The following is a 26,876-nucleotide window of genomic DNA, read 5'->3' as shown; positions in this document are numbered from 1 at the left end:
TTACCCTATCCATTGCTTGTTATGTGCAGATGAAAAGATGGACATGAACTCTTGCAGGTCATGTCAAACTTTGATCATGAAGCAATGTAGTATGTTAATCTCAGTTATCAACTCTTGCAGATCATACCTTTTTTAATAGACCTTCAAAAGATAGAAGGGGTGCTATCTCCGTCTCATTTGGAGGTAATATTAATATTTCTCCCCCTGCATTGATATCTGTCAATGCTCACTTCTCATAATGCAGTGTTCTTATTCTCATAACGGTAGGAAATGGAATTTGCCCATTCTCTAAGGCAAAGCAAAGTAAATATATAGATATGTCAGGTACAATATTGATTTGGTAAACTTTTCTTACATGCTTCTCTTGCCCATGTGTATAGTTTGCACAATATAATTGTTTAATTAAAACTATCCCATTGAGAGAGTTGAGAAACGTGTCTTGACTTGTTTTTTACTGCATTTCGTTGGATCTCATTTTGGGATATTTATATTTCCATTTTAGCCATTTGTGGGGAAGGATGGAATCAATGTGAGTGATAGAATATTTTCTTTTGTTACTAGTAATAAAGCTATGAACACGCGAGAATTAAAAGAGTAGACAACCCCAGAATGTAATTCTATCTTTGATATCAGTTAAAGTAATGAGTATTTTGTGTCAAGCTGATCTTTAAGTGGTTGGAATATCATAGCATTAATTAAACTTGATATAATTCATACTTTTTGTGTGGATCAAGAAGGATTATACTTATCTGGTAAGGGAATATATTCTTTTTACTTACTATTAGCATTTTCTGGTTTCTTTATTTTGACTTTTAAATATAATTTTTGTAATCCATAAACCCAATTAGCCTCATACAGTTATCATAATTTCCTTGAATACAGTACTCTTATCAGTGTTTAAAAATGCGACGTCTAGGCGTCGCATAGGCTGAGCCACCGCATTATTTCAGGTAGGTGGTGGCAGTGAAGATATGCGCTCGGATGCGACATAGGCGAGGTGATGCGTCCTACGCATCCTAGGCGAGCCTAGGCGCGCATTTCAGAAAAAGTTCAATATTTAAGCTGCATTATAAATTTGTTTGGTGAATTAAATCTGGAACCTCTTCTTAGAGGGTTGGTTGAAAGTTGGTATGATTTGATTTACTTTTTGCATTTAAAATCTACTTTAACTTAGATATTGAAACAAAATCTTAACTGTTTTAATTTTTATTTATATATTAATGGCCTCTAGCCTCTAGCAGTTATAAAAACACATTTCCTATATTTTCTTTCCCTCCCCTCTCTTCACTCATCCCATTCCAAACAAAACTGCGCGTCATCCTTTGGCTTGTCGTCCTTCCGTACTGAGTTGCACTGCTGCCGCCCTCTTCCAGTCCTCTCTTCTTCTTCATCTGAGGGCTTGTTCACTTCAGCAGCCTCATCTCATGACCTCAGCATCAGGTACGTATTTGCTGCTCAAACTCTCTTCATCTATTTTACAGGATTTCTTACCTTAGTATTTCTTAGTTCTTACTCTATTAGACTTAGAACACAGTACTGCTAGACTATTACTCATTAGGTTAGACTAAAAATATATATTCTATATAAACATGAAGTCGTTATAATATGCAATTATGCATTGCCTTCCATTGATCTATTCTATTCGACCATTCCCATCTGATTCAATAACTGATGTTTTATCTGTAACAGTTGTTCAGTAGTAATACTAATAGCAAACTTAACAGTAACTATTACTGATGTATCTTAGGACTATTATTAATTTATGTATCACTGTATAGTGTATCTTACTGATGTTTTATCTGTAACACTGTTTTGAAGAAAGAAACTGATGTTTGAGTAAACATAGTTTAATCAAACATCAGTAACTGAATATAATCAGTTTACTGATTATATTCAGTTTTTCTTCATCGCCTCATGGCCCTCATTTGTTTTTTGCTTTGTATATATAATAAGAAATCATAAATATAAATGTAAAAGTAAAACTGAAACTGATTTTAAAACAAAACACTTTACAATTTATATAAAATTATAAAGTATAAACAGATTACATATCTTTCATAGTAGTTACTAGTTAGTTCTTACTGAAACTATTTTATATGAAGACATTTAGAATCTTAGATTGACTATATATTTTAAATTTTAAAGTATAAAGTATAAACTGAAAATTGTAAAGCTGAAACTGATTTTTAAATACTGATTTTTGCAGTATTGCAATGGCTTCCTCTGGTGGTATTCAGAATAACAATCCGAATCGAGATCCCGCTTGGAAGTATGGTTTTCTTGCTGACCCGAAAGTGAAGAATACTGTAACATGTATTTTCTGCCAAAAAGAGACCAAAGGAGGGATTTATAGGCTGAAGATGCATCTTATTGGTGGTGATACTTATGATCTTCTTCTTCAATACCTCCACAGTTCAGTCTATTACCATGTCGGGTATTATTAACGAGCATATTAACTTCCAAGGTTGGCTTTATTTTGCTGGTCTCTTCCCTTAAGTCTTAATTTGTGGATTTTGATTATTGATGTTTTCCTTGTCAGTTTCTCCTGGACAGCCTGGATCAATCTCTGATGATGCTAAAGCTGTAACACTTGTTGGTAGTGGCCATGAACTGGCTGGCCTTATAAATCATAAAGAAATCCACTAGGGTGTAAGTTTTGCTAATATACAACTGATCTTAAAAGCTAAGCTATAGCATTACTTATTATTACTTAATTGTATTGTCTTCCTTCATGTCCTTATGGTGCTCTCTATACAATGAGCTTGATGAATAGTACGATAGTAAATATAATAAATTTCTAGGTAAAGTGTGCAAAACAACCTCTTCTCTGCCACCTATCCACTCTACCATGACCTATCCACTCTTCCTTCATTACTTACTATTACTTAGTATATTTATTAATTTTCTTGTAACAAAAAAAAATAACCTGGTCCCTTTGGATCTTTTGAACTTTTTTCTGTTACTGTTTCTTTTTCTTTGGAATTTGGGCCTGGCTCGTCAGATGATGATTGTAGAACAGACTATAAAATTATTAGTTGATTAGCATGATAAATTTTTTGTTTCACTCTATTACTCTGCAGTGCAGCTAAAGTGGAACTTTCGATACTTGAAGACTTGCACAACCGTGTGCAACTGAGTAGTAAAAATGCACATAACAGGTAATTTGGACTTTTCACATACTTGTTCTTTGCTTTATGTTGAAGTCTGTAACTATAGCTAAAACTTGAACCAAACTGCATTCTAGGTCCGAAGGAATTGTTTGTGAGCCTTTGCAATTGTACAAATTTCACTTGATAGAGTAATGAAAATAACTTGATCATATACATTGAACAAGAAACTGCAGCAATAAATAAGTGATGAATTCTTAACATAGATGATTTCATTATGTAGAAGTTGTGCTTCAGCATGGCAGAATAAGATTGCAGGAAATGAGAGTTAAAAGAAATCAGTTCTGTAAGAACTCAGCTCCCTGCGATTCAAGTTTGTGTTCATTCAACATGCTCTTATGTCTATCTTCTTTCAAGACCTAAGGTCATATATTAGAATTTGTTTTGTCGTTACATTTGTTGTTTCTTTATTCGTTACCCAAACTTTCTTCCTGTCAGAACCTTCAAATATAGAACTTATAGTTTAATTACAATTGTTATGATGTTTTAATTTTTTGTGATCGAATACTTGTAATTATATGATATTACTACTCTTTTGCAGGTAATTTGATATGCATCTTGGAAAAACGACAAAAACAAAAGCAATCGATCACATGGACTAGTTTTTTTTTTCTTCTACAAATTTTAAGACTATTAGCATGCCTGATTTTGCTTATTAAAAGTGCTTGTTTAGTTAAGTAGTGACCAGTACTATTTAGTTTTCTTTTTCTTTAATCATGGATTATACTCATTTTTTGTTTCAAACAAGTGTTATGGTCTTATGAAAACTAAATATTATGTTTTGATTTTTTTGACTTAAGTACGTCATTGTGATGTATATTCTGCGACCACAAAAAAGAAAACACATTATAAAGCAAAAGTTGTAACAAATTTGCAACTACGGTGTATATATTCCCACAAAACAAAACTCATGGCGTATAAAGAATATACCCCGGACTAAACCAAATTTTTGCGGTGTATACAGTAGTTAATACAGATTTGCAACTACGGTGTATATTCCATATACCTCGGATTATATGGTAAAGGTGTATTTAGGTTTAGGAAATATGCCCCGGTTATTCAATTCACCGGTGTATATTTGAACCAGATACCCCGGATAAGTGAGAGAAAATGCACCGGTTTAGTTTTATATCCAAGGTATATACAATGAATATATCTCGGACAGCTTTTTTTGTTCTGAAGTGCGATGGAAAGAATAGAGCAAATACACCGGCTTAATTTTGGAAATAACCTAGGTATATATCATAAGACGATATACACCTATGAGCTATATATCGTAGCAGATCCGGGGTATATATGGTCACACGCCCGGGATATTTGACTCTTTTTATAGTAGTGGAAAGAATTGGTTTGAGTTTCTATCTCCATGATTTCTTGACCTTGTGCTCAGATGTGGCACCAAATCAAGTAGCCGAGAAAAAAATCACATGTACAACATCAGTAGAGCTTCATGAAACTATAAGAATCCAAATTATCACAATTAACTGCATACATGACATAGAGATGCTAGAGAAAAGTATACAAATAACACAAATCTACTATTATAGATTAAGGTTTGTATTGTTAAGCATAACCATTGAGAAAGCTCAACAGTTTAACACAGGAAATGGAGAACTATAGTTACTCATAGTTTCCATTAGAATTGTAGCCAACAGTGTAGTGATTTCTACCTTAATTTGTATTTCTTTGTTTCCGTCAAAGATACAGTATTCAACAGAAAAGCAGGGAAGATATAGTGGCATTTTATCAAATAGATTGACTACATGAATAAGCCAAATAATTTGAAACATGTACGAAAGTAAGTAAAATGTTGTAACTTACAAGATAATCGTGGCAACAATGTTTAGAAAGCGATAAATGTGATAGACTCTAAAGCAATTGTAGATTCATTTCATTGTAATCGTGGGCCTCTATTTCTTCCCTTTCTATCTCTTAATCAATTGAGATGAGGGAGAATAGGAAAAAGCCATATCCCCGAAGAAGAAACTGCACACGAGATGATCATGGACATGACGGATTGGTGGTGAATTTCCAGTTACGTTAGATTGTTTTATAAGTCGTGGAATAATTGTCATATTGAGTGCTAGTGTTTATAAATTGAAAAGAATTGTTCATAAACTTATAGAAACATAGCAACTAGACAGCAGAAATACAACTTCGATCAATGTCTATTGAGGAGAAACAACACAACAATAAGGAATCAAGGAATAGGCATCAATTCAACTAAAAACGCAACAAAAAACAAATAAAATTTGGATAGAATACATATTTGGATTCATGAGATTGATGAAGCACAAACAAACTCCAATTTGCACAAGACTGTGACGATTATGGAAGAAATTGAAACGAAAATTGAAGATACGGACAAGAGATTGATTATCAAGAGTAGAAAAACGAAATTGAAAGTAGAAGAAGGAGATACATGGGTTCAACGGAGGAAAAGGAGTAGGATCGTAAAATAAATATTGTCTTTGGGAAGAATGGTCTAATTTTAAGCTGAAAGTACAATTATATTATTGGATGAGTGGAAAAAGATTTTACGTGAATGATCGATGCTTATACCAACTTAAACTATTTTTATATTTTATCAGGAAAAGGCATGGTTATTGGCTTGGAAAAGGAAATTGGTTGGGCTTATATACCGTAAGAACCGTACCATTGAGGTTTTAAACGCAAGTTGCATGTTCAGATGCATGTATGCTTAATATTCTGATTTAAAGTTTACTAACTAAGAAAAGAATATTATGTATGTATGGATGTACATATCCATGATGCATGTGTAGGAAGGACATGTCACAAGTGGTTAGAAGATACAGATAAATCTTGAGATGTTAACGAAAGAATGGGTGATAACTTGCATTTAGGCTAAAGAGCATGTTTATTTCTTCTCATTAGGTTGGTTTTGTTTTATTTTCGATAGGTTTGTTTCTTTTTCGTTTAGATTTCTAGTGTTCGGAGTCTACCTTTGCGTTATGTGTTTTTCAGGATGAATTGGAGGCGTTTTTATGATCGTGGACTATATCTTGGGGACGCTCATGTGGATGACTTGGATGTGCAATGTCGGGGTCAAGAATGTGTGGTGCAACGAGTAAAAGAAGATTGAAGTGAAGCCTATGCAGAGTGAGACTCGGCCGAGCTGTGGCCCGAGTCAGAACACCATAGAATCACCCTTCGCAGAGTGAGACTCGGCCCCTGACTCAGGCCGAGTTGTGGACCGAGTTGTGGGTTGTAAAACATGTTCCGAAATGCTGAATTTCCATGTAACTCGGCCTGAGACTCGGCCGAGTTACGGGCCGCGTCACGACGATTCTTCCTCTTCTAACCTAGGTATAAATAGAAAATTACTTGGAGACTCTTGGGTAGACCTTTTTGGGGATTAGAAAACTTAGGGAGATCTAAAAACCCTAAGAGAAAGCTTGTGGATTGGATAACTCGGATTGGATTGAAGTTGAATGGTATGTTGTTTATTACAATGAATTTGATTTCTTCCTTCTCCATGTCTAGCTAAGTTTCAATTTCCATGGTTGGGTGAACCCTATGATGGAGTAGATGAGCTTTTATGATGAGTTTTGGTTGATTGATCATTTGAATGAAGTTTGATTCTCTCCTAGGATGCTTATTGCCCTAATACTATTGTAATAGGAAATCCTACTATCATTTGAGTCCGAGAGGAGATTTTGATTTTAGGGATTGATTATTTGAGTTTACATTTGTCAATTCATGTTAGATCCCTAGGGAGAACTTGAGAATTATTTGAATGAGAGTGATCTAATTTCTCTAGTGGAATTTTAACTATCGTAGTTGATCGATGATTGAATAGATTATGCGGAGCGCGAGAGCGGAAGTTGATTTGTTTGTCATTTGATCTCTAAGAAGCGTAAAGGGTCTAGTTTAGGATAGCCTTGCACGAGAGTGATTGCTAGTCAAATCTAGGCATGTGCACTTATCGTCTGAGAAGAGGTAGTGCTGACATTAGATAGTTGGTCCTTCGAACAACATTCAATTTGGAAGTTAACCATATATCGTCCTAATCTCATTGAAACATTATAGTGGGGATCCTAACCTTGGAAGTCTTTCTCTATTGATAACTTCGTGTTACTTGTTAGTTTAAATTCGGTCATAAACTATTCACTCCGTAATCTTTGGCTTAGTCTATTCGTTGGCATAACAATTGATACTACATAGTCCATGTGTTCGACACCTTGATACTATAACCGAACTCGTTCGCTTGCGAGTGTTGGGTTTATCCGCATCAAGTTTTTGGCGCCGTTGTCGGGGACTATCGCTAGTATTGGTTGATTTGAGCAACCAATAGATTGAGTCTCATTTTGTTTTTTAATTTGTTTCTTGTGTATTTGGTTTCAGATTTGTTCTCCTAGCTGATGCGAAGAGCTCTGAGCAGTGGTACACTACGCGACTACGAACCTGAGCCCGAGCGTGCTCTTCATAGAGGGTTAAGAGAGCAAAGAGAGACTAGAGCCCGAGCTATGGAGGAACAACAAGAGTTGATGGCTCGCAACAACAACAATTGGCGGATCTACAACACCAACTCGAGCAGCTTCAAGTGCAAAATATTCCTCCAGAGCCGCTGACTTTGGGTGACTATGTGCTGCCTCGTCACCAAGGACCCACATCTGGTGTGGTCCGGCCTCCAATAGCTGCTCGTAACTTTGAGCTGAAGCCATCTCTGATTAATATGGTTCAGCAAAATCAATTTGGAGGCCTACCGTCCGAGAATCCTCACCAACATCTCAACACTTTCTTGGAACTTATGGATACAGTGAAGATTCATGATGTATCTGAGGATGCGCTTTATTTGCGTGCCTTCTCATTCTCCCTTAGAGGCCGAGCTAAAGCATGGTTCCAGGCTTTCCCTCATGGCACTATCAATACTTGGGATGAGCTAGCTAAAGCATTCCTAACCAAGTATTTCCCACCAAAGAAGACCGCAGAGATGAGGAATCAGATCAGTTCATTTCAGATGAAGGATGTGGAATCTCTGTATGAAGGTTGGGAGCGTTTTAAAGAACTTTTGTTGTATTGTCCTCATCATGGACAAGATAAGTGGGTGTTGTTGCACACCTTCTACAATGTCGTGGACAATGCTAATAGGCTGCTCATTGATGCCTCATCTGGAGGTACTATCATGAAGATGCATATTGATGAAGCTTGGGAGAAGATTGAGGAAATTGCCCAACACACTCATTATTATAATGATGTTCGTTCTATTCCTACTTCTAAGAGAACAGGTGGTCTCTACGAGGTTGATGATGAGATTTTCCAACAACCCAGAATGGAAGCTATGGCTCATGAGATTAAGCAGTTGAAGTACAGATGAGCAAGTCTCAGGGTAAGAAGGAGGGAAGTTCTTCTCAAGTTGTCTCGAATGTGGTTTGCCAGTTTTGTGGGGGAGGTGATCATACCATATCATCTTGCCAAATTTATGCTTCTCAAGATGCTCCCCAAGAAGAAGAGGCCAATTACATGAACAACTTCAATCGGGTTCCTAGGAATGATCAATACTCAAATTCCTATAACTCTGGTTGGAGGAATCAAAACCAAGCTTGGGGGGGAAATCAGAATGCTCCGAGATACCCCCATGGTTTCCAACCAAGACCCCCTCCACAACAACATCAAGAGAGTTCTCAACGATCCGATGAATCTACGCTTCAGCTGATTATGAAGGAGCTACAGAACATAAACAAGAAACTGGATAGTCATGATAGCTTGCATGCTCAATATGCCACGAATGCTCCTAGACCCCATGGTCATCTTCCGGGCCAAACTGAGGCCAATCCAAAAGGGCAAATTAATGTTGTGTCCTTGAGGAGTGGAAGGCCACTTGAAGATCCTAAAGTGGTAGATCTTAAGAAGAAAGATGTTGCTATTGATGATCCCGAGGAAGCAAAGGTTCAAGAGAAAGAGGAGAAGGAAGAGCCGAAGTATGTGCCACCACCACCTTACAAGCCTCCTCTTCCTTTCCCACAAAGGAGAGCCCAAGCTCATCTAGAACACCAATTTGGCAAATTTGTGGAGGTGTTGAAGAAAATTTGCATCAACATTCCCTTCACCGAAGCTCTCAAGCAAATGCCAACCTATGTGTAATATTTGAAGGAGATCCTATCTAACAAGAGGAACCTTGATGACTACCACACCATTGCTTTGAACCAAGAATGTAGCGCTATCATCCAAAACAAGTTGCCCCCTAATCTTGAAGATCCGGGCAGCTTTAGTGTTCCTATGGTGATAGGGAGGAGTACCTACCAGGCTTTATGTGATTTGGGTGCTAGTGTGAGCATCATTCCTCTATCCATATGCAGGAAGCTTGATTTAGGAGAGCCTAGACCGGTGAAGATGACCTTACTTATGGCCAATAGATCTACAACACGTCTGGTTGGTATTTTGGAGGACATTCCAATCCAGATCGGCAAGTTCTACATCCGATTGATTTCATTGTCCTAGATATTCTCGCTGATTCTCCTATTCCAATAATAGTGGGACAACCCTTCCTAGCTACCGCGGGTGCTCTTATCGATGTGAAACAGGGTGTTCTCTCTTTCAATATTGGGGAAGAAAAAATGGAATTCAACCTTCCTAAGGTTGTGAAGCAGCCTGTTTTTGAGGATGATGTTTATAGCTTGGATGTGGTTGAAAAAGCAACTCAAGAATCGTTGATGGCCATTTTGATTGATGATCTGTTGGAGTATTGCTTGACTGAGAGTGTGACCGAAGATGACAATCTAGAGCTACTTGCTGATGTGCTCTTAGAATTTGAATCTGGTAATGAGGTGCATGAGACCGTATTTGAGACCCTATCTAGTGAAGACGTCTCCCCCATGGAGGAGACTCAAGAGGCACCAAAAGTGAAGTTGAAGACTCTTCCATCCAATTTGAGGTTGAAGGAGGATCTTGATCCGGGGGATAGTGTCCATCTTCTCCGTCTACCTAATGAGGGGAGATTTTCTCTCAAGGATCGACCTCCTCCTAAACCACCTTCGCAAGAGTAGTTCCTAGTAAGTATTTCTCTTCCTTTTACTTTTTAATTATGCATTGGGGACAATGTTAGTTTTAAGCTTGTGGAAGGGGAGTATTTTCTGTTTTGCATTGCATGTAGGTTGGTTAGAATTGCATTTTTTTTCTTTTTGATTTTGATTTTTTTTCTTTTGTGTCGGTTATCACGTTTCCCCTGCATGTTCCTTTGTGAGTTCTTATAATGGTGCATTGACTGTGAATCCTTTTAATATGCTTTAGTTGTTAATATTACAATTGCATTATGATGATGGTATGATTGATCACACTTTTGACATTAACCTGAGCATGTGGACTTTGATTAAGATACATTAGAACCGAAACTCTAGATAATTGTCCTAGTGAGCTTGTTTGCCTTTCATGGACTACATTTGCAAAGTCCTCTTATTTCTCATGAGTGAACTCTCTTTGTTTGTTATCTCTAGAAACTTGCTTCTAAAATCTCTTTGAAACTGCATATAGGACTAAAAACATCACATTTGATTGAGACATTATATTTTTATGAGCCCATATTATCCTTGACTACCCTTGATGATATCCTTCTCTTGTAGCCCTTTGAGCCTTATAGCCTTTCTTTGTTAGCTCCACAAAAGTAATCCGAGCTTATATTTATATCCTACCTATCTAGGGGATTGAACTTCTATTTACTTGGTGTGGTTGTGAGACAAGCTTGGGGGAATGGTAGATGATGGGGTGGTTAACGATGTTTGATTATATAGTGTTGTCTTGTTGTTTATATCCAATTTGCTCCCTTCTCTTTCATCATTTAAAAAAAAGATATATAAAAAAAAAGAAAAAAAAGAGAAATAAGTGAAAGAGAAGAAAAGGAGCAACAAATAGACAATTTGATAGATCTTGGGTTGGGTTGTGTATTTGTGCTTATTGTAATATCACTTGAGTTGGTGTTGTTTTCATATGAAGTTCATCTCCTAGATTTTGCATCACATGACCAAAAATTTCATCCATGCCTTATAGAGTACCTTGGCCCCATTACAACCCCTTGTATGTCTCATGATTGTGTTTTGCATTCTACCTAGCAGTGGAGATCTAGATTTGGTTGCAAGCTTATGGTAGTTAATATTCAAAGTTGAGTTATAACATTGAGTGAAACACATACCTACATATATGAGTAAGAGTGACATGTTCTATTAATCCGGTAAGATCTAGAGTTGAGGAACTAATATTTTCCAGTCATTGATTGAGAAGCATGCTAGGAAGGGATTTGTTTTCTGTTTGATCTTTCGTTGTTATCAATCATATGTCACTTGAATAGATACCTCTTTTGTATATTACTTGGATTCGTTGACATTTGCTTGCTTGGGACAAGCAAGGTTCAAGCTTGGGGGAATTTGATAACTTGCATTTAGGCTAGTTTAGGGCATGTTTATTTCTTCTCATTAGGTTGGTTTTGTTTTATTTTCGATAGGTTTGTTTCTTTTTCGTTTAGATTTCTAGTGTTCGGAGTATACCTTTGCGTTATGTGTTTTCAGGATGAATTGGAGGCGTTTTTTTATGATCGTGGACTATATCTTGGGGACGCTCATGTGGATGACTTGGATGTGCAATGTCGGGGTCAAGAATGTGTGGTGCAACGAGTAAAAGAAGATTGAAGTGAAGCCTATGCAGAGTGAGACTCGGCCGAGCTGTGGCTCGAGTCAGAACACCATAGAATCACCCTTCGCAGAGTGAGACTCGGCCCCTGACTCAGGCCGAGTTGTGGACCGAGTTGTGGGCTGTAAACATGTTCCGAAATGCTGAATTTCCATGTAACTCGGCCTGAGACTCGGCCTAGTTACGGGCCGCGTCAGGATGATTCTTCCTCTTCTAACCTAGGTATAAATAGAAAATTACTTGGGGACTCTTGGGTAGACCTTTTTGGGGATTAGAAAACTTAGGGAGATCTAAAAAACCCTAAGAGAAAGCTTGTGGATTGGATAACTTGGATTGGATTGAAGTTGAATGGTATGTTGTTTATTACAATGAATTTGATTTCTTCCTTCTCCATGTCTAGCTAAGTTTCAATTTCCATGGTTGGGTGAACCCTATGACGGAGTAGATGAGTTTTTATGATGATTTTTGGTTGATTGATCATTTGAATGAAGTTTGATTCTCTCCTAGGATGCTTATTGCCCTAATACTATTGTAATAGGAAATCCTACTATCATTTGAGTCCGAGGGGAGATTTTGATTTTAGGGATTGATTATTTGAGTTTACATTTGTCAATTCATGTTAGATCCCTAGGGAGAACTTGAGAATTATTTGCATGAGAGTGATCTAATTTCTCTAGTGGAATTTTAACTATCGTAGTTGATCGATGATTGAATAGATTATGCGGAGCGTGAGAGCGGAAGTTGATTTATTTGTCATTTGATCTCTAAGAAGCGTAAAGGGTCTAGTTTAGGATAGCCTTGCACGAGAGTGATTGCTAGTCAAATCTAGGCACGTGCACTTATCGTCTGAGAAGAGGTAGTGCTGACATTAGATAGTTGGTCCTTAGAACAACATTCAATTTGGAAGTTAACCATATATCGTCTTAATCTCATTGAAACATTATAGTGGGGATCCTAACCTTGGAAGTCTTTCTCTATTGATAACTTCGTGTTACTTGTTAGTTTGAATTCGGTCATAAACTATTCACTCCGTGATCTTTGGCTTAGTCTATTCATTGGCATAACAATTGATACTACATAGTCCCTGTGTTTGACACCTTGATACTATAACCGAACTCGTTCGCTTGCGAGTGTTGGATTTATCCGCATCAATGGGTGAGGATACCTTTGGGCTGTTGCTCTAAAGTCACATGCTAGGTTGGATGGCATGCAAAGCGGTAAACGATGGAGGTAAAAGAGTATGAGGAGGCCGAGGAGAAGTGGGAGTTTTTCGATAGGGTGTTGGTAGAGTTTCTCACATTGTATGAAGGCCACGAGTTTATCACATTGTATGGCTGCTCAAGGTGCATTTTTTTTTTGTCGGGGCTATCGAGGATGGCGGGTCGCTACTAGCGAGCCCACTAATTCCCCCGCTAAGACAGCTAGTCCATCACTCATTAGCATAGTAAATTAGAAAACAACGCAATCTACGCAGTTCATGAGTTTCGAACCTGCGGTGGAATATTGCAGAACTCGGAGATCTACTGCTCATTTACCACTCTGCTATTGCCCCTAGGGCAAAATGGAAGTTAATGAGACTCACATGGTGCATCTATGTAACACCATGTAATATTCTCATTCATTTTGAGTTATTTTTTATATGTGTTAAATTTTAAGAATATTGTTATTTTTTACTATAATTATATGACGTTCAATTTAGCATACATGTGACAAAAATTATAAACATTTTCTTTAGAGTCATATGACTAGGATTCCCTGACTTAATAAAAGGAAAAATGCAATTTAGAGTATCTTTTACGTATTATTTTTTAGAATACCATATTTTTATTTCTTAACTAGAATCAAAATTTGCTATTTTATACAAGAAAAAATCTATCATTATTAAAATCCAACATATTAAAAATATATTCTATAAAGAAAAATAGAAAATGATTAAAATAAATAATACACAACAACCACAATTATAAAGAAAGTATTATATAACACAATCACTATTTATTATTTATGAGAAAGATATTTAATTATATTGTGATTCAATATGATATAATTAACATTATCTATGTATATTTAAAAACTACAATATATAAATTATTATATTTTAAATATAAAAATATTGAATAAATAGCGTGCATGACACGCGAATTGAACCTAAAACATCTACTTAGGGGTGTTTGATATTGATATCTTAATATCAGATACGGATATGATATATCAATCGTACCCATTTTTTTAAATCTCGTTATGTAAACTTTGATTCTCTAATTTAATAAATTTAAAATAAATTGATGATTTTTTTTATTGTGTTTGTCATCGGATAAGAATATTTCTTAATTATTATGGTCTAACTAATAATGTTTTAGGTATTTTCACTAAAAAGAGACCTCTTAATTTTTTTTCCTACGCGATAAGATTGATGAATTTGTTCATTTTTCTTATTGCGCATGTATCCGAAAATGAATAGTTTATAGAAATTTATGGTCTACCTAATAATATTACAAGTATATTTTTTAAATATATTATTTTATATTTATTTATACTAAATTTGATTCGATAATTTTAATCAGTTTTTTGTGTCTGCTCTCGAATATGAATATTTTCTACTAATTTATGACCTAACTAATATTTTAGGTATTCACACTAAAGAAAGACCTCTAACTTTTTCCAGGTCTATCATCACGGATGAAAGAATTTGTACTAATTTATATTCTATCTGATAATACTATATGTATATTCACTAAAATAATCTTTACCATGTTAAATTTGAACTCAAATCGTGGATCCGCCACTGGTCATAGCCATATCTTTATTTGATATATTCAAATATCGATACCAAACCGATATCTGGTACTTGGTATGAGAGTATATATATCAAAATAATATCTGATGTGGGGTTAGATTATTATTTTGATACCTCCTTATAAATTATTATATCAAATTAGCATACATATCTATCCACATACTTGATACCTTAATTCACATATCTTGATATTCATATCAATACTTATACCTGATATCTTATATTTTTGATATCAATATTTAACGAGTCTCCGCAATTCTTTTCCACCAATAAACTCGGGGGTTATGTTTACGTATATTAGGTCTCGAATGTTTGAAGTTATTTGTCTTTTTGAATATTTTAACATGTACACTTACTTCTACATAAATGTTAAAGTCTACTAGTGAGTTGTAATGATTATGATGAGGATGATGTTGCGTTTCCCTCCTATATGGGAAATAACTATTTAGTTAATTTGGATCTAATTAGTTATCATTTAATAGGTTTAAATGGTATGCCACTTAAGTCATATTTTAAGAAGGCTTTCATATTTAAGAGGGGAAAGTGGCTTTTTTATAGTTAAGAGAAAGAATAGAAGGTGATTATAAATAGAGAAAGCAAAAGAGAGGAAGACTTTGCAGGAGTTGTGAGACTTGATTTAATCTGTTCAGATCGATGAATAACGAAATTTGATGGGATGAAGTTTATAGGGATTGTTCCTGACATCCAGAAGCTCGTATTCAATGGTTGGATCGTGTAGAACTGCCCTCTAAGTCAGGTTCTACTGATTTGTGTCTCTTGGTCTACGAAATTAATGAGAAGATATATTTTTCCAAATCAATGAGACGTTCACAAATGGGATATTTTCATGTTCTTTTTAGTATTATATATAGATAGATAAATCAAAAATAAAAATAAGACTCTAGAATAATATAATAAACTCCATCAGTATTTATAATACAACACTGGAGATGGACTTATGTATAGGCCATTGCTACATGACGCCCTCATAAAAGATGTTTAGTGTATATATTCCTTTGTCTCGAGGGAATGTTAGGAAAATTATTAGATCCTACGCACATCCGAGTAAAAATAGTTTACTTGTCACATATTAAAGAAAGAAAACATTTGTTCATCATGAGTGAACTAAAAATTTTCTAACAGGGCGAGTTAAATGCCTTTGCCTTGGGTCTTCAGAAGATTGTATTGGAAGGTGACAACACAACAGTCATTCAAGTAATTAGAAATACTTGGAAGGTCCCTTGGGAAATAGCCAACATAATCAAGGACACTAAAGAATATCTCAAAAAAAATTTGGAGTACAAGAGCTCCCTCACTCATAGAGAAGTCAATGCAGCAGCGGATTTTATTGTCAAAAGTCATTGGAATGAAGAGGACATTGAAGCAATAGTAGATCTACTTAGTTGTGGAACTCTTACACATTATCTCCCGACTCCTCTCAATGACTCCTTAGAGATTAAGGAGTTTGTAAAGATTATCGCTATGATGATTTAGGAATTTCGTGTTAGATCTTCTTTTATATTGCTTGTTAAAAGAAAAACTGTGTGAGTTAAATATACTAGTTATTTCTGAGTTCGTATTGGTGGTGTGTCACAGAGACAATCATTGTAAAAAAAAATATTAAAGAATGTAACATGCTCTCTCCCTTGTTTCTTCCTCTAAATCTGCACGATTCTCTGCCCCTAATCCCCCCTTATATATTCCATAAAGCTTCTTGATTGTGCTATTTGAGCTAAATCTTAACACTTTATGGTAAAGGCCTAAGATGTGACATAGAGATTTGTACCAAGTGTTTTAGTGATATTGTTAATTGAACAGAGTTAGCTTAAGTTTCTCTAGTAGTTTTGATGTTTATAAACTTAATCATTATTGAAAATAAAATGTAGACAGAATTTATAGGATATATAAGGCAGCTTACAAGTGTAGCTTACACAGCGTGAAGTTCGCTTAATACGTTTACATTATATAGAAGTCTTGCTTCAACGTTTTCAAGCTAGTTGGTTCAACGAGTTAGGCGAGCTGGAAAAACAAAGGCAAGAGAAGCGAGTAGTTGAGCTGGAAATTCTTATTTGTCGGAAAACGACAAAGGACGCGGTTTCAACCTTATTTGCTTTAGCGCACGTTTTAAATGAAGGAAACTACCGAGCACAAGTTGCAACAAACGGAAACAGATCCGCCATACACGTGGTAGCTGATCCAGCAACTGGTGAGGCGCGCTCAGAAGTCGTTAGGGTGCTTGTTTACGTGTCAAGTTGCTATTAGCGTGCTTATTTTCGTTCCAACAGAATCAAGAACAGCGTTCGTGCAAGCCATGTATGACACAGCATTTGTATCAAGTTAGCAAACTAGAGCACTGATTTCTTGCTTAGTGAGGAATTTGGACCCACAATCCCATATATATAGTACTCCCTCCGTCCCAAAATGATATTCTCATTTCATTTTAGTACACAATTCATACTTTTAAGGAATTTTCTTGATTTCTCTCGATATATACGGAAAAATATAGTCATGTCTGATCTTGTTTTGTTCGTCTCAATAAGTACTTTAAGTACATATAAATTTTATAATTTTTATTGACATATATTTCGAGCACAAAACGTGTCTCGGCAAATGGGTCAAAAACAAATGGAAACATCAATATGGGACGGAAGGAGTATTCATTTAAGAGGTCGTGTATGTAGATGCAAAACTTTGAACGAGTATGGTTGGCATCTCAGTCTCTTTATAGAATAACTCAACAAATTCATGGACATAAAGTTGAATCTCACCTTTAATACCACGTCAAATTTAATAGATTCACATCAAACCACGTCAAATTTAATAGATTCACATCTTTGATACCATCTCAATCTTTGTACGTATACTCACATAAGCACAGTGTCACTCATGAGTCATGATACAAGCCCAATAAATGACACTCTAGTAAATCAAACTGGAAATAATCAATACTTAATTGCTTCTATGAAACAATCTGTGACAATAAAATGGTTTTCCTTAACAAACAAATTAAGTATATTATAGAAACATTTGAAACGATACAGAGAACTAGCAATGTATTTGAAGTCAAACCCGACAACAAGAACTTACAACAGATTTTAAAATTCTCTGCCACTTCTCTTTCCCACCCACATTTGACAACCAAATCCTTGAAATAATGCACAAATCAACACCACCAAATCCGACTAAATTAACGCCCCAAAGAAAAAGTTAAGTACCAAGAAATCAAACAATTGATCAAATCAAACAAATGCTGCCTGCTTTGCTGGCTTGAGTGATGGCTAACTCCAAATTCCTAAATAACCCTCAGTAACCCATCCCAAACCGCTGCAATAGCAAACGCGACGGAAAGGACGAAATGGGAATTGTAAGAAAATGCAACGGTTGTCGCAGCGGCTTTGACAGGGGCGGCTGAGGGTGGAGGAGGCGGGTTCTTGGTGTCAACGGCTAGTTTCATGCCGCTAAAGCAAAAGCCTTTACCGCTCACGAAGTAACGCATTTTGGTCATGTTGAGTGGGACCACGTCTCTCCCGGCGCCACGTGTCCAGTTCGTCATTGGGTGGTCCGTGTTACAGCTTTCGTAGTTCGTCTTGTTTACCTCTAGGATGTTCATCTGGTTCCTGTCGTACACGAAAACTACCCATGGAAAAAGATTGTTAATGGTAAAAACATAAGTGCTTAGAGGTTTTAATTTGTAATTAAAAATGAAGAGAGGGTCGATGGGCCAAAAAGACTAAAGTAAACAATAATATCTCTTTTTTATTTTTTGAGCGCCAACCTGGCAAAAATCGACCGACCCGCAAACCCGATCTGATCCGACCTTTTTTGGGTCATATAAACCCGACCTGTTTTTACATGAACCCGATTTTGACCCGACCTAATGACCCGAGAGATTTCTGGGTCAGAGTATGACCCGACCTGCTGTTGGTCAAGAATATAAGCATAAAATATATATAAAAATATTTAAAAAATATTTTATTTTGATTAAATAAATGTTTTTCTTTATTTAGAAAATATTTTTTATTACTTTTCTTATAAAAAAAACTTCCAAAAAAGTGGGGAAAAAATTCCACATCAACCTACCCGTTAACCCGACCCGACATTAAACATGTTATAACCCGACCTGTTCTGACCCAGTAAAAGTTCGACCCGAAATGACCCGAACCTGACCTGACCGACCCGATTATCAGGTCTATTTGAGCGGCATAATTTAAGTAATTGTTTTTGGTGTAACTTGATTTACATTTCAAAGCAATCTATGCAAGAAATAGAGTTGTTTTGAAAATGTATTAACATATAAATTTGTAGATATGATTGATTGTTGGGATGATTAGGAAAGAGAACCAGGCCATGATATTATAATATAGTATGGAGAGTGTTTTTTTATATAGTAAGAAGTAATTACTCTTGCTTATTCCATGGATCTTGGTTATTATAGACAGCCAGATCAGAGGTGGGAAGCTTCCTACTGAAGCATTTGACATGTTAATAAATGATGCTTGTTGTAGTATAAATTAACCACTGCTTTGTCAGTGATTAAACTATTCACTTAAAATGTAAGGCCATTGAAATTGAAAAAAGAACATCCTGCAAGGAAAAAACTGAAGTGTTTGCGCTCTTATGCAAAGGTATAGTACTTTTTACACAATTATATCTTCAACACTGTATCAAATAATGGTGTCATAGGGTGAAGAACTTAGATGATCCATCATAATAACCCCTCAATCTAGACTAAATAATTCAAACTTCAATGCTTCTTTTTATTATTGTGTCCCCTAGGATTCTACCTTTTCTTCTTGCAAAAAGAATTGTCTTTGTTCTATCCTCATGTAACTAATATGTCCCCATGAAAATCAAATCAAACAGCTGGAATACAAGATTCTCATCTGCATTATCTGTCATCTCACATGCAAGACTATCTAACCTAATAAACTTCCAAAACTTGTTCAAGTAAACAACTAAGCCACCTAAAGAAAGAGCATACTATTGAGCACAAATTTGTCACTTGAAGTGATTCCTTTCAGCTCAGAACCACAAGAAACAGATAACAAACGCATAAAATTAACCTAATTCCAGCAGAGCATTCAGTATCAACTTTTAAACTTCCGAATCATACAACAAATTTCGGCAGAAATCAGAAGCCTAGATCTGCACAGTACTAAGCCAAATGCAGATCTTAACATGCTCCAATTGCATAAACCACTTCGAAATTCAAACTAAATCATCTGAAATAGAAAGAAGAACAAATAGGAGTAGAGAATCTTACAGAGCCAGTCGCCTTTGTAGAAATGCTTGTCTTTAGCCCAAAGAGTGTAGTTATTGTTGGGAGACCAGCCGACGTTACCGCCGACTAGGTATCGGACGGCGGAAACTTCTGGAACGAACAAGAGGAAGGAGGCGCACGCTAGAAGAACCGCCATTGTTGAAGACCTTACACCTAATCTCGCGAGCTCCATTGCTAAGAAGTTTGAGATTTTTTCTTTGTTCTGCTTTTGGTGTTTTGTAGAAGTTGCTAGAGAACAGAGGAGCTGAAATAGCTAAATAAAGCTGGATTGAGAGCTGTGCTGAAATTTTTATTTTATTTTTTGAATTTGGCTTTTTTTTTAAATTTGGGTGTACAGCAAAGCTTTGATAAGATTTTGGGGCTACCCATGTGATTCTTGGACTCGTTTTCAAACCTTCATCTAATCACCTCTAATTTTGTATTTGAGCATGTAAATGGAATATATTGTGATTTTTAATATTAAAAAAACGTTTCTTTTTAGAGGTTTTTATTTAGTACATCCATACACCCACACTAACGTCATTGTAAATGAGATTTTTGAAATATAATGTCATTATAATATAAGAGTATTATATATTATTTGAATTAAATTTTACTGAAATTAGATTTTAAAATGCGGAAATTTTGTGGCCGAAAAATGCTATCCAAATAATGAATAAAGAGTTTTAAACCATGAATAATGAATTTGTGAATCTAAAAAAAAAAGGAGAAAAGAAATTTTGAGTTATTTACAAAATTACCACCGCGTCATTTTTTCATCACTTTCTGTTTTTTTTAGTAAGTTCACGAATTCATACCCTGTGTTCACTATTTGGATTGCATTATTTCGCTGCTAAGTTTGGCATTTTAAGGTATAATTTCATTAGAAACTTCCTCCATTTGATAGAAAAAACCTACTTATAATTGATAATGATATCATAATGATTATATTTGTTTATACCACAAGGCGTCTGGGGCCAACACGCAACCACAGACAGGTATTTAGATGTTCTCCTTGGGAAGATCTGGGGATGGGAACCCCTCTAAGCTGGCATTGGTGGATATCTTGAGTAAAACCGCCGGAATTTGACCTTCCTTCTTCTACCTGCAAAGCCAAGCCCAGGGTGTTTGTACCCTGGTTTTGACTCTTCGAAGCTTAAGTCAGTGATTTATCCGTGAGGGTTTAATGAGGATTAAGGAGAAAGAAGAGTTAGGGGGGAGTAATCAGATCTCGTGTTGGAGAGATGTTAGTCGGCTACCTTCACTACTAGAATAATCTTCTTTAGCGACGGATTTTTCCGTCAACTAAACAAGGTAAATCCGTCGCTACATTAGGTTAGCGACGGATTTGCGACAGACCACGTCCGTCCCGCTAATTTTCATCGCAAAACGATCTAGATGGGTCCGTCGCCAAATCCGCGACAGAATTAGCGACATATTTCCATCACTAATCACGTTTCCCCGGCAAGACAAAAGGACGACATTGTGGTGACGGAATTAGCGACAGATTTCTGTGTCTAATCCGTCGCCAAAGTCAAACGTCTCCGACCCCTGTGAGCAATTTAGCGACGGAATCCTTTGCTGTTCCGCCACACAATTTCGCCAATTTCCTCTGTTTTCGACGGAATCCGTAGCAAGTTTAACTGACGGAATCCGTAGCAAGTTTAACCGAACACAATATTCAAATCAAATGCAACATTAACATTCAAATCAAATTCAACATTAACATCCAAATCAAAACCAAATCCAACATTAACATTCAAATCAAATCCAACATTAAATTGAAAGTAACTTACAAGTTAGAGACCAAAAAACTGAAAAATAACAAGTTGGAAACCAAAAAAAATGAAAATCTAGAAGTCGTTGGGGGAGAAGCCGTGGGAGGAGAAGCCGCGGGAGGATAAGCCACCAGAGGAGAAGTCGCGTGGGGATAAGACGTTGAAGGAGAAGTCACCGGAGGTGGTGAAGAGGTGTGACAAGCCGGTGAAGAGCCGCTGAGGTGGCCGGAAAATAGAGGAGAGGAGAGCCGGTAAAGAGGCGTGGCGAGAAAGCGAATTCGGAGGGGTGAAAGTGATTTTAGGTGAATGAGGAAATCGGGGCGCCTTAAATAGAATTTGGCGGATTAGCGACGGATATCCTGATTTGTGGCTAATAGCGATGCCATGTCCCACATTTAGCGACGGATTACCAAATCCGTTGCTAATTTGGACGGGGTTTTTGACCGCCTAATTTTGAAACAAAAAATTCGAAAAAAAAAATTAGGTGGGCTTTAAGACCGCCGAATTACCAAAACCGTCGCTAATTTGGGCGGGTTTTTTTACCACCTAATTTTGAAATAAAAAAATTGAATATAATTAGGTGGGGGTTTTAACCGCCTAATTTAGCGACGGATTTTGTAATCCGTCGCTAATCACTACTAAAATTAGGTAGGGTATCGCCTATAAAATTAGGCAGGGTACCACCACCAAAATCAAATATTAGCCACGGATTACCAAATCCGTCGCTAACCACCAAAAAAATTAGAGAGGATTTTGACCACAAAGATTAGCAACGGATTTAGCGATGGATTTTCCGCCGCTAAGCTCGTGGTTCTATGTTTTTATTAAAATTCGCGACGGTTGAACTTTTCGTCGCGAAATCTGTCGCTACTTATTAGAATTCGCGATGGAAGGCAATACCGTCGCTAAAAGGCTAATTTCTAGTAGTGCTTGATTCTACCCGAAAGGGAAGAATATGCAATGTGTCAGTGAAATATTGTTGGATTGTACTTGTTTTGCTAAAAATGGTAAAAAGCCAGAGAGAGCATGCCAGGCCCTCTTACTGTGTCTGTTGGCTCTTATCATCAGGGCGTTTTTTTACTGCAATAGACCATCCATCCATTGATGGTTTAATGCACTTGACATTGATGAAGGGGCATGTTTGACAAGTGCAATTATAATGACATACGGTTCATAATTAGCTTTTTTATTATATCAGTCACACCACTTTTATGTAAAAAATGACATTATAATGAAATTTCTTTCTCTAAATCTAGTACATTATGCTCGTTTTCATTACTCTTTTGCCAAAAATATGTTTCGACTCAAGTTTAGGATACCCATTCACATGTTTATACACCTTAGGAATATCCAGAAAGACATTTCGGGAATCGGTATAATCTTCGCAATTATCTGGGGCGGACTCTACCACGAAGTGAGTCACCGTTAATACCGACACATCTGAGTTTGTCAAATGTTCGAGAGTTTTCACTTTCGTTGACTTTATTATATTGTGTACAAATCTAACTCTCTTCTTGCCTATGCAAATATAACACCACTTAAAAAGCCCTTCGATTCTTCTATGTTTTTTTTTTGTTTTAAGTTAAATTCAAAGATGACACAGGATTAAGATGTCAAAAACCAGTCACATTTGCATGTACCAAGTAAAAAATCCTCCCACAAACGTTATTTAACAATATACTATTTGAATAATCAATAAACTCCTGATTAATCAAGTCAATCATAATCATAAACTACTAATCCCCACTGCTTAATCTAATCTTCTAAGTAAATACTCAACCTGAACCTCTTTAGTAAGAGGCATGATCCAATCACCATATAAATCAGCTACAATATCTGGCTTGATCTTATACCCCGGCTTTGCTTCCTCTTTCTCCGGGTTAATAGGTACATCCTGTCCAAAGATCTCAGCTTTCATTGCCACCCTCTTCTTTACCATGTCTTCTACTGCCTCGTATGTCAACAACTTCATTAGCTGAACCGCGTCCTGCAAAGCCGGACCCAAGAAAATGATATCTTAGAAAGTTATGTCTTAGGCAAACATATCAAGTATTAAATAAATAACCCATCTTTTTAAATATATGAATATAACATTAAGTCTTGGAAATATTCAAGTCATCTTAATGACATGACAAACTTGAAATACCGATTATGTATGTAAATCCAAATACTTTCTTTTTTTAAAAGTGAAATTGGATATTCATATATGCATGTTCAAACATAATATGTGAAAACAGTTTGTCAAATTTAGGGCAATGCAACCTATGCAATTGAAGAGGTAATTTACGTGAATTCAGTTTGAAAAATATAGAATTATTTCCATATATTTTGAAAGGTTGAGTTATTTATTTAACACTTGATCAAAGGGTGGGTTATTTTTAATATTTTTTGCCTTATTTATTTTGAAAGATTGTCCAAGAAGAGTAATGTGATGATATTCTGTACATACTTGTGCTTTGATAGCTTCCATGTAATCATCAGATGATGCTCGAAATTTGGCCTCTGCCACAAATTTACCATAATGGATTCTCTTGGAGAGAGCCTGTAGGGTATTGGAAGCATCTTAGAATATGAATCAACATTTAAGAAATTGATTGTTAAATTAAGGATTTGAGTTATATTACCTGCAGGCAGATAGTGTCGCATACAGCAGCTGAACCGAAATTTCCATCATTACCTGCCTTGGCTAATCTTGGCAGCAGATCTTTGAAGTACATAGCCCAGATTTTCTTGTTTATGTTAATAGAATCAGCAATGGAATGTAGAACCTGAATTTGGAAGTTGCAAAGGTTGAAGAATTAGAGCATGAATCAGGAATCCACCAAAATCAATAAATTTTTGAAATGAATACGACCTCAATTTTATTACATTATAATCACGGATCCCTAAACTTAAGGTAAACGAGTATTACCTTTGGGTACTGCAAAGGTGGCAATACCGGTTCGGGCAAATCATCTGGGAAAAATGGATGTTCATCTGGGCTCTTGTATCTACCCACCTGAAAATGGTTATCATCAAACAGATCAACATCTAATGATACCATAATCGATAGAACAGTATAACATACTTAAGTATTCCAGAAAGTTGTTGTAAGAGTTGAGAGAGTACTTGAGCATGAAGCTTTTCGGTTTCTTTGAGCATATACTCAACTAAAGAGCCATAGAATCCATCCAGAGGAAACGCACTAGGGTCATAAGTTTCGGGATTGTAACAATATTGTGATCTCTCCAATAGGCTGAATATTATGCTATCTTCTTGGCGTACTAATGAGGACCTAATAGAGTCTAGAGTCAAGCTCTCACTCTCATCCATCCTTTGTTTAGCAGGTGTGCTAACAAAAAAAGTACATGAAGAACAATGAAATTACTATTTAAACTGCACACAAGCCAAATGTATTTATAAATTCATTTGCTGAATCAGAAACCAACTCATACATTAATACATACCTAGATCAGTAAACATCCAGTTCAATCAATTTTTGTCCAGAGAGGTCATAATCAGACATGGAAGTACAGTGAAATTTCCATTTCAATTCGCATTCAAGCCAAATGTCTTTATAGAGTACACCAAATTTAGACACATTGTTTTTAAACTCCATGGTGAAATCAGAAACCAAGTCATATATTATATACCACGAGCAGTAATAAATCGTCTTAGTTCACAACCATATTATCAAGCTCACGAGAAGCCTGTGAAATGGTAGCTCTACCTTTTTGACAAATTTCCATTTCCGTGATGGATGTCATAAATGCCAGACCAAAAACAATTCAGTTAAGATTTATAATAATGAACAAGAGTTGATCACTTAATCATATCTACTGAAATCAGAGAGTCTGTATACATGAAAATTCAAGGTCTCAGACCATTAACCATATCAAAGAAGAACCGAATTAGGTATATACCTAGAATTAGTAGCAGAGACGGAAATCTGGCGCGATCGTCGACCGTTTCCGATCAAGGCGAAGGAGGAGGTCTGACCACGGAATCGGAAGTCAAGGGATTTCAAATTCTCACCGGCGGTTGGCGACGATTTTGTGAAGGATATAGCCTGACAGGACGGAGAATAGGAAAGCGAGGGTTTTAGAAGCACGGTCTCCATTTTTTTATCGCAAATTGTGGCGAGACCGGGAGATTTTTAGAGGGGGAGGTTGGTGACATCGTGAGGACTGAGGAGTAATTGTGTAATGTGTAGTAGGTCACGCAAGGTCGTCGATGGAGGTTGGTGAGGAACAGAGAGAGAAAGGAAAGGCAGGATACGTGGCTTGATTCATTTGACTTTCGCCATGGGAGCACCTTTTGACGGGGTTACTGTTACAATATTCAGAAAATGAGCTTTCTCTAGAAATGCAAGCGAACACGAAAATTAGCTAGAAAAAGTTTTTTTTTGGATGACAAATTCTTGAATTATTAAATCGCTTCAAAGATATTTTATTCTCTAGAAGGTTTTTAAATTAACTTTAACATACTATTTGTATCTGTTAAGAAGGGCCCATAAGAATATAGGAAGGCTCGGTCCATCAAGGAAGAGAACGAGACCTAATATAGGCTCAGACCTATAAATAGGGGATTTTAAGGTAAAAACGACTAATGATGTTTAGTCGGCTATTAGCAGTAATTTGAGAGCTCCCCCTTTATACTTCGTATACATCCTTACACGGAACGCAATCATCATAATACTTTCGCGAACACTTCTCCTTTTCTCTTCTTCCTTGCCTCACGCAATTTATATTAACTATAAAAATAATGTAGGAATCAATTAGTAAAGTATCATATCAGCACAAACCCTAATCATGCTCCTTTCTTCTCTTCTCTCGCGTTGGTTGCGTGCGCCAGAAGTTATGCCTCCGGTGGGCCACGCCGGCCTTCGGTCGTTAGGGGAGGGCGTCGCACAGGGTTGCGCTTCGATTGGTGCTGGTTTGGAGTTGCCTGGCGGAGACGATAGGACTTCAATTTTGCAGGAAAGGCTCCGTGATACTTGTTTGGGCATGGATGATGGCCCTGCGGTGATTTGTAACGATGAAACAGTCATGGATTGCTCGATCTATCAATCATTGGAGCAGATCGAGCTTTTGGATCGTAAAGTTTATACCTTTGATGAAGAGGAGGTGTGTAGGGTTCAAGAGCAATTCGAATACATTCTGATGGGCGGTATCACTGGGGCTAGCGCGACGGTGACTGAGATGTATGCGTTCGTCAAGAGTTATTGGCCGACGGTCGATGTGCAAATTCAGGCT

At 36.5% G+C, this 26,876-nt stretch overlaps 2 protein-coding genes across 2 annotated transcripts; both read right to left on the bottom strand.

The window, feature by feature from the left end:
- Positions 1 to 17,896: 17,896 nt before the first annotated feature.
- LOC141247555 (uncharacterized) lies at positions 17,897 to 20,021 on the bottom strand. Its single transcript, XM_073669233.1, has 2 exons — positions 19,868 to 20,021; positions 17,897 to 18,237 (listed from the first exon to the last, which is right to left on the bottom strand). The coding sequence occupies exons 1-2, from the start codon at positions 20,019 to 20,021 to the stop codon at positions 17,897 to 17,899; spliced, it is 495 nt and encodes a 164-aa protein (XP_073525334.1).
- A 3,371-nt stretch (positions 20,022 to 23,392) lies between these two features.
- On the bottom strand, positions 23,393 to 25,741 carry LOC141247554 (uncharacterized). Its single transcript, XM_073669232.1, has 6 exons — positions 25,545 to 25,741; positions 24,751 to 24,973; positions 24,554 to 24,640; positions 24,267 to 24,410; positions 24,092 to 24,184; positions 23,393 to 23,629 (listed from the first exon to the last, which is right to left on the bottom strand). The coding sequence occupies exons 1-6, from the start codon at positions 25,739 to 25,741 to the stop codon at positions 23,393 to 23,395; spliced, it is 981 nt and encodes a 326-aa protein (XP_073525333.1).
- Between the last annotated feature and the right edge of the window lie 1,135 nt (positions 25,742 to 26,876).

This window comes from Phyllobates terribilis, unplaced genomic scaffold, assembly GCF_046119375.1.
Source record: "Phyllobates terribilis strain yellow unplaced genomic scaffold, ASM4611937v1 Scaffold_3140__1_contigs__length_88671, whole genome shotgun sequence".
NCBI classification, from domain to species: domain Eukaryota; kingdom Metazoa; phylum Chordata; class Amphibia; order Anura; family Dendrobatidae; genus Phyllobates; species Phyllobates terribilis.
The sequence above is the reverse complement of the archived record's forward strand: the minus strand, read 5'-3'. Positions and strand labels throughout refer to the sequence as shown.

Bases quoted from the DNA above. Each gene is read 5' to 3' on its own strand.
- LOC141247555 (XM_073669233.1), bottom strand. From the start codon at position 20,021: ATGGCGGTTCTTCTAGCGTGCGCCTCCTTCCTCTTGTTCGTTCCAGAA. The intron at 18,238-19,867 runs GTAAGATTCTCT...TTCCATGGGTAG, and splicing joins CTACAAAGGCGACTGGCTCT to TTTTCGTGTACGACAGGAAC.
- LOC141247554 (XM_073669232.1), bottom strand. From the start codon at position 25,741: ATGGAGACCGTGCTTCTAAAACCCTCGCTTTCCTATTCTCCGTCCTGT. The intron at 24,411-24,553 runs GTAATACTCGTT...TTCCAAATTCAG, and splicing joins CACCTTTGCAGTACCCAAAG to GTTCTACATTCCATTGCTGA. The intron at 23,630-24,091 runs GTATGTACAGAA...CCGGCTTTGCAG, and splicing joins TGGAAGCTATCAAAGCACAA to GACGCGGTTCAGCTAATGAA.